An 8,107-nucleotide genomic window follows, 5' to 3' on the forward strand; every position below is an offset into this window, starting at 1 on the left:
AGATAATGCCCATTATGTAAATAAAATTAGAGTTAACTGCAAAAAATCCCCTAAATTTTGGACGTTTTTGCGCTTTACTCCCTGAACGAAAAAATGTTGCACGGGCATACCTGAACTCCAGTTTTCTTAGCACCGATGTCCAAAATGTCCATCTTTGGCCAAAATTGACCGGAAGTCAAATCACGTGCCGCACACGTGACTTTAGCTGGGGTAAATTAGTATTTTTCTTTTACACCAATTTTCTTCCTTTTCTTTTTAATAAATATAAATAATTAAAAAAAGGAAAAATGAAAGAAAGAAGAAAAGAAAAACAAAAAAGAAAAAAAGAAATTTAAAAACCCATCATCTTCGTCCACCCCACACAAATCAGACAACCACCTACCACAACTTCTGATCCGACGTCGCACCACCACCCCTTCCGAACCAATTTCAATCCATCCCCCCATATCTGTTAGTTCCATCTCGAAAATCTGCTATTCAATCCACCCCTTCACCATCGTCATCATCATCCTCATCATCCTCGAATCTGAACATCGGCGGCGGCGGAGACGAAAACTGGCGGCGTAAGCTCCGCCGTCGGCTCTTGAAATCTCTCAGATCCACCTCCGTCGAAAACCTCGGAGAATCGAAAAAGAGAAACTACCACTTAGTTTTCCCCGAAGTCGACGAGGATGTGAACAAGGACAAATTGAGCTGCTTGTTGGTGTTGTACATTTTCTTCGGCGGCGGCGACTGCATTAGGGTTGTACCTCTGGCTCCATTACTTGTACTCGAATTCTTCCACATCTCGATTCGATTTTGCTTGCTCTCAATTATTAACAGATCTGGTGAATTGCTATTGTTGTTGGCCTTTTGGATCATCGGTTGATTATTTCTGTTGTTATTATTATGAGGTTGTTTGTAGGGGATGAGTTTGCCGCAGAAGATGATGTTCTCCGGCGGAAAATCGGCGGCGGCGGCGGACGGGGTGAACTCTTGGCTGAGCTTGGTTGGGGATGATGGTGACGGGAAGAAGAAACTTATTCTTCTTTTTTTATTTTTTTTATTTTTAAGATTTATTTATATTTATTAAAAAGAAAAGGAAGAAAATTGAGTATAAAAGGAAATGACCAATTTATCCCAGCTAAAGTCACGTGTGAGGCACGTGATTTGACTTCCGGTCAATTTTGGCCAAAAATGGACATTTTGGACATCGGTGCTAAGAAAACCGGAGTTCAGGTATGCACGTGCAACTTTTTTCCGTTCAGAGGGTAAAACGCAAAAAGTCCAAAGTTTAGGGGATTTTTTGCAGGCATATAATTTTTCTGTTATTTTATATTTGTTTTGTTTGTTCGGTTTTCCATGTTCACACCACAACCATTGGTTGATTTGAATATGTGAAGAAGGTTAAAGATTTGATTTTTATATGCAGATTGCATATCCTTGTATATTCTGGACTGAATTCTCAGATGGGCTCTGGCTATTTACCTCTGGTTAGTGATTTTGCAGCTTTCAATGCTTGGGTTTCTGTTTCTGTTTCTTGTACATGTTGTTCTAGCGCATTCTTGATCGTGGTCTTGAATTTGATCAGGGTATTGTCGAATTGGTAGATCTGTAGAGTGGGTTATTTACCCTTATTTTTTTGAAGCATAATTTTTTTTAATTTGTGTGTGGAATTCCGAAAGGGGTAATGACAAATAGGCCCATGACAAGGTCACTTAATTAAAATAGGGACATCCAATTTTTTTGTCTTTCAAATAAATCCACCCCATTCAAACTTATTTGCAAATAAGGAAAATCCCTTTATATATACCAAAATTACCCCCAATTCATTGAAACCCAATTCAACTCCAATTTCATGATTTACACCCCAATTTAGCTCAATTTCATCAATTAACCAATTTTAACCCAAATTTCAATTTTGAACCTAATTTTAACCCTAATTCGTATCAATTCCACCCATTATGCTCTAACTTCTTTAATATTACACATTGACCCCGGATTTTAACAAATATATCACATTAACCCCCAAAACTTTTTTTTTTCAGAAAATAATTTTTTTTCTGAAATATTTTTTTTCCGGCCAGATTCCGGCGTTGACCCTTTTTTTTTTTTTTTTTTTTGTTTTCCTGAAAATTTTTTCCGGCCGGTCAACGGCCGTTGACCGCCGGGTCTCCGGCGTTGACTTTTTTTCTTTTTTTTTTTTTCCTTAAAAAAAATATTTTAATTACTGTTACTGTCTTGGCTGCTAAATTACTGTCTCCGGCAGCTATTTAACTGTCGGAGACAGTAATTTAACTGTTAATTGACTGTTTTTTTTTTTTTTCTTCAAAAATATTTTAATTAATATTACTGTATTCGTTGCTAAATTACTGTCTCCAGCAGTTATTTAACTGTCGGAGACAGTAATTTAACTGTTAATTGACTTTTTTATTCTTAAAAAAAATATTTTTAATTAATATTACTGTATTCGTTGCTAAATTACTGTCTCCAGCAGTTATTTAACTGTCGGAGACAGTAATTTAACTGTTAATTGACTTTTTTATTCTTAAAAAAAAATATTTTTAATTAATATTACTGTATTCGTTGCTAAATTACTGTCTCCAGCAGTTATTTAACTGTAGGAGATAGTAACTTAACTGTTAATTGACTTTTTTTTTTTTTTCCTTAAAAAAAATTTATTTTAATTAATATTACTGTCTTGGATGTTAAATTACTGTCTCCAACAGTAATTTAACTGTCTTAGACAATAATATTAATAATATTACTGTTCGGAAAAATAATATTCATAATATTACTGTCCCAAACAGTAATATTACTGTCTGAGACAGTAATTTAGTAGTCAGGACAGTAATATTAATTAAAATATTTTTTTTCTAAGAAAAAAAAAAAAAAAAAGTCAACGCCGGAATCTGGCCGGAAAAAAAACAGTTCAGGAAAAAAATTATTTTCTGAAAAAAAAAAGTTTTGGGGGTTAATGTGATATATTTGTTTAAATCCGGGGTCAATGTGTAATATTAAGGAAGTTAGAGCATAATGGGTGGAATTGTTAAGAATTATATTATTGAGGGTATTTTAGACTAAAGACATGGGGATGGGCTTAATTGAGAGACTGTTTTTTTTGTGGACTAAAATGCATTTAAGTCCCATGTGATGGGCCTTTTTGCCATTTGCCCATTCCGAAAATATAATTTTCTAAATAAATATTGCTCATTTTAATATTTAATAAAAGAGCTAATTGCATATAACCCCCTGTGTAATTTCGAATGGCTAAAAAACCCCTGTGTTAAAAAAATTAGCATAAACCCCCCTATGTTGTTTTATACGAAGCACACTGCCCCTTTCATTAAAATTAGCTATTGACTTACATACAATGACTAATTTACCCTTACGAAAGAAACATGAAATTGTTAAAAAAAAAGTAAAAAAAGGAATTTCGAACAAAACCCAAAACAATCTTCCCCAACACACTGGAAAATCTAATTAAAAAAAAAAGGAAATCTTACAAAAAAAAAAATATTGTTTTTTTTTTTTTTTTTTTTTTTTCCTATTTTTGAATAATTCTTCACTCAAATCCTCCCCAAAACATTCATCTCCTTAGATTTTTAATAATTTTTCAGTAATCATTCCGCACAACTCGCCAGAATCGAAGTGTTACTGTTCAATTTGGCCGGAAAATGTTTGCCCACATCGAATCTACCTTTAACCAGGCCCCCACCCTTATTTCTCGCCGAAATAACTCCCGTAGTCGGATCCGGTTCTTCTCGCCGGAAAAATGTTGTTGAAGGACGCATGTGCTGAAAATCCTCCATTATCGATGAACGGCGGAGGACTGGGGGATTGAAGCACTTGGCGTTGGTGAAGAAAAGTTGTCGGTGGAGGAGAAGATTGGAGAAGGCCAGTGGTGGGAGGAAAGGGGCGGCAGTAGGAGCTGGAAATTTGGGAAGAAGACAAGTTAAATTGAGATCTATTTTTTTTTCTAATTGAGTCTATTTTTTTAAATTCGGCTGTAGAATTTTTGTTTGGGTAAGAAATTTTGAAAATTATAATTAGATCCAAAAGTTTCTATTATTTACATTTAAACCCAATTAGATTTATGTTTATTTATAAAAGAATTTAAGAGGGTATTTTTGACTTTTTACGTTAAAAATTACACTCTCAGTTACACAAGCCGCGCGTACAACACACGACATGCTGTCAAGGACTTTTTCGCCTTTGACTAATTTTCATCGGGGGTTCCTCCGAGGAGTTTTTCGGCAATTCAAAATTACAGAGGGGTGGTTCTTGCAAAAAACCCTTTAATAAATCGCAATGAATATGATAACAAAAAGATTCGTATGAAACCAAAGCCCTAAACCCCGCTTATTTAATCGAATTCGCTACACGAACGGTCATTTTTCAATCTTTTCGAACTCATTCCTTATAATAGTCACCCCTATATTAACCCTCTTCAATTCTCCAAACCCACACTTCACCTAGGGGTGCAAGTTGGAATGAAATTTCCAATTTTCGCTGGTTTCGATCCGAAAATTTTTGATTTTGGAACAACTTTTTTCATACCGACTTCTAAGTTTTGGATTTCCGAATTTTTTCGATTTTTTTGGATTGGAATTGGAATTATATCAAATTAATTTGCAATTTTCGATTTCCGATCCGATTTAGTTCCGATATTAATTCCAAAATATTCCGATTTTTTTTTTCTCAAAAAATACACCTATAAATAATATATATCATATAATACTTATTTTTCCGACAAATACACCTATAAGTTTTGTTTTAGGATTTTGACATAATGAATTGTTGTTAGAAGTTTTATTGGATATTACGATATATTTATTTTTTATTTATTTTTTTGAACTGAAATAAGTTTTTATAGTGATGACGATTAAATCGTATATGAAACTAGACAAGGATTACCAGCTAAAATCACTATTGTATATAAGAAGAATATCTGATATTGTATGGTTTTTATCTTTCAAGTTTGCACCGATTTCATATTTGGTACCCATATTCACAAAAAAATACATTTGATCCCATATGTTTTAAAAATTCAACATTTTTAGTCATTTTCGTCAATCTCCGGTTAAAACTAATAGAATCAAACATGTGTTTATCACTACATTAACTATGGGACTAACGGTAACTTGACAGAAATGACAAAAAAATATTAAATTGTTGAAAATGAGGGACCAAATATATTTATTTTAACATGGAGGACCAAATGTAAAATCGGTGCAAACTTGAGGGGTGAAAATTGTAATTTCTCAGATATTGTATTATCCAAAAAATTATCCCCAAAATTATTACCGTCTGAAAACGAAAAAAAGCTTTCTAGTTCTAATGAAAGCGTTCAAGAAACTTTCAAATGGTTGAAACAGCGCTTTCTGCGTCTGTGTTCTTCTTCTGCGATTCATTGACGAACTCTACAGATTCGAAATTAATTTTGTCAAGAGGAAAAAAAAATGCAGACCTCTGAGGATGGGAATCAATCAAGTAATGAAATCGCGGGAGCTGATCAGAATATACTGAATTTATTGGACTCCATGGATAATTACCTAATCCTTGTCGATTCATTATCTTCATCTCTTCGCCAGGTAAAAAGTAAATTGATTTTCGCAAATTGCAAATTTTCCAGTCGTTTTTTATTGTAATAGATGGAATCTTCGATTTATTGCGTTAGAATTGATTATTCCGAAATATGAGGGATTGATTGAAGGAAAATAAAATAAAATTAGTATGTACTACTGTTTGTTATGATATGAATGTGTGTATAGATTATGGCCTTGTTTGGTTGTCAAGATCAGATTAGCCAAGATAAAATTAAATAATCTAATAAAACCCAATTACTTTATTGGAGCTCTCGACGTCCAACAAAAAAAATTCACTAGAAGGCAAGATAAGCCATGATTAATTAATTTTGGCGGGTCGACCCGACAATTTATTGGGGATACCAAACGTCAAATTAAGTCCAACTAGTTAATCATGGCTTATCTTGGCAACCAAACAGGGCCTAATGAGTATTAACCACATAACTGGATAATTGTGCTTGATCTGATTCCTTATAATAAGTCTCATGTGTGTTTGATCTTGATTTTTTGGCATTTGCAGGGATGGCTGGAGTTAGCCAGTGCTCGATATTCGATGGGTGCTTCTCGAGTCAACAGCTCTTTGTTTGACCTCAAATCTCACCAAGCTTCAACTACATTGCAAGTAGACAATGGTACTTCTTTAATTGGAAATTACAAAAAAAAAACAAAAAAAAGAAAACGAAAAAAATCTATTTTGAAATATTCCCATCGTATCGAAACTTAGGAGAGATGGTGTTTTTATGAAATACTTTGAAGCCTTGAGTTTATCTACCACTTCATAGAATATGCAGTAATAGTGTTTAATTAGCCATGCATACGAAAAGCATTTTCGTGTTTATATTTCCAGGTGGCATCGATACGGAGCTACCATGCTTCACTCTGTGCAAATGGACGTCGTCTGACGAAGCCAAACTTGAGGAGGATGAGTTGTTGAAGAACAAGTCTGATAGTCCACCAGTTCAACATCTGGGTATATGGCTTTGCTTCTAAATCGATTTTTTGTTTGTTTCGCAGCTGTTTTATGATTTTGAAATTGTGTTACGGTTGTGTTCTTGGCCGCCGTATACATGTTTTAGAGAGAGATAAAATGTACGGAACTTCAATTTTTTTTTTAATATTTTATTTTGGCATCCTTGACATGCATATTGATTGAGTGTTTGTTCTTTTAATTTGTGATAATAAAGAGTCTGAAGAGAGAAAGGCAGAAGAATCGGGATCGCCGGTTACTGCTAATAATCATGTAAGTTAGCCCTCGATTAAATCTTGTCCTATATAATAGAAGTGCAATAGTAAAGCATAGTCTATTTAGTTAAATCTTGAAATAAGTTTTTGGCAGGTTGAGAAAGAAAGATTTAAATCCCTCTCTATGTTTGGAACACTCGTCTCTCCTAAGCTTCGTGCAACCCAATCAACATTCGAGACAAGTACGTACTAGGATGATTATTCCTCTTTCTTTTCGGCTTGTAATGATATTAGTCGAATGATTATATATAAGTATAATTATTTACTGACTTCCACGTTTTGGCAGCTTTGGAGACGCTGGTAGAAATGTCGAATTTAAGGGCTTCTTTGCTTTGTGCTTACGATCACGTGCAGAAGGATCGGAAGACCGATTAATAACTGCGATCGACTGAACATCGTGTTCAAAAATTGTCCTCATCCCACACGATTTCTTCTGCGCCTCAGTTCAGGAGCCGGTTGCATAAAAATTTGCTTCGGCGGTGTTTGTTGCTGGTCCAGGTTTGTAGGCTGCTCTCTTGTAAGACATAAATAATAACAGTGTCTAAATATTTACCCCGTTGCCAAATGCAAGACTGAGTTTGACTGTGGTGTGAGAGACTGATGAACAGCTGGTCTTGATGATCACTGTTTGTGTCTGATTCTTTTAATTTATTTTTTTAATGTCACAATAATCAAATTATATTATGAATATTAAATTACTTAGCAACAACAAATTAAAATCAGAGTTTGAAAGAGCGCAATATTTTTTTTTGGCTTTTTACCTTCCCGCGTAATTTGTTTTATATCCTCTTATTTGTTCATACCTCACCTTGATTCTTTGCTTTTCCGGTTTTCACATCGCATATTTTTGGGAAAAAATTTCCACCGCGCTGCCGCTTTTTTTATGTCTCTTTTCTCAGGAATTTTAGTTGTACTGTACTGTTTCGAATCAAATCGTTCCTGCCAATTCTCTGTACTACATTGTACGAGACAAAGTATTGTAGATATATTTTCACAGTAGTTGGTATTTCAATGAATAACAATTATTTTTCAAAATTATGTTCTAAAATGTCATTTTTCAAATATTTGCAGTGAGTGGTGGTATCTCTATTCCTTGCTCTATGTGATATGCCTGAACGCGAAGACTGCGGAAAGAACTATTTAATTTATGAAAAACTACGGTTCTGCGATGTTGATCACCATTTGTTAAAACAAATTTTCGGTTTGCTTCGCGAATTACCTGCTAAATTTATTCCTCATGCATAACAAGTTCACCTACATCCTTCATTTGATTATTTTTAATTATTCGATCCATCTAA

The 8,107-nt window shown here is 34.1% G+C and overlaps 1 protein-coding gene across 7 annotated transcripts; it reads left to right on the forward strand.

Moving 5' to 3' along the window:
- The first annotated feature begins 259 nt into the window (after positions 1-259).
- On the forward strand, positions 260-8,107 carry LOC105973874 (uncharacterized). Of its 7 annotated transcripts, none has more exons than XR_016029055.1 (10): positions 261-742; positions 894-1,218; positions 1,412-1,472; positions 5,448-5,573; positions 6,088-6,199; positions 6,415-6,537; positions 6,752-6,807; positions 6,904-6,991; positions 7,096-7,307; positions 7,881-8,107. XR_016029055.1 is itself a non-coding variant. In XM_088811731.1 (8 exons), exons 2-8 carry the CDS (start codon positions 1,449-1,451, stop codon positions 7,182-7,184), a joined length of 618 nt encoding a protein of 205 aa, XP_088667857.1. In that variant the 5' UTR covers positions 261-1,218; positions 1,412-1,448; the 3' UTR covers positions 7,185-7,546. The 7 variants fall into 7 exon arrangements, 3 of the variants coding, with proteins under 3 accessions (XP_088667857.1, XP_088667858.1, XP_012854370.2); XR_016029054.1 differs by having other exon boundaries at positions 905-1,218; XR_016029056.1 differs by having other exon boundaries at positions 263-1,218; positions 3,600-5,573.

The sequence above is a fragment of the Erythranthe guttata genome, chromosome 13 (genome assembly GCF_056151865.1).
Source record: "Erythranthe guttata isolate IM_541 chromosome 13, IM_541, whole genome shotgun sequence".
Lineage (NCBI taxonomy): Eukaryota > Viridiplantae > Streptophyta > Magnoliopsida > Lamiales > Phrymaceae > Erythranthe > Erythranthe guttata.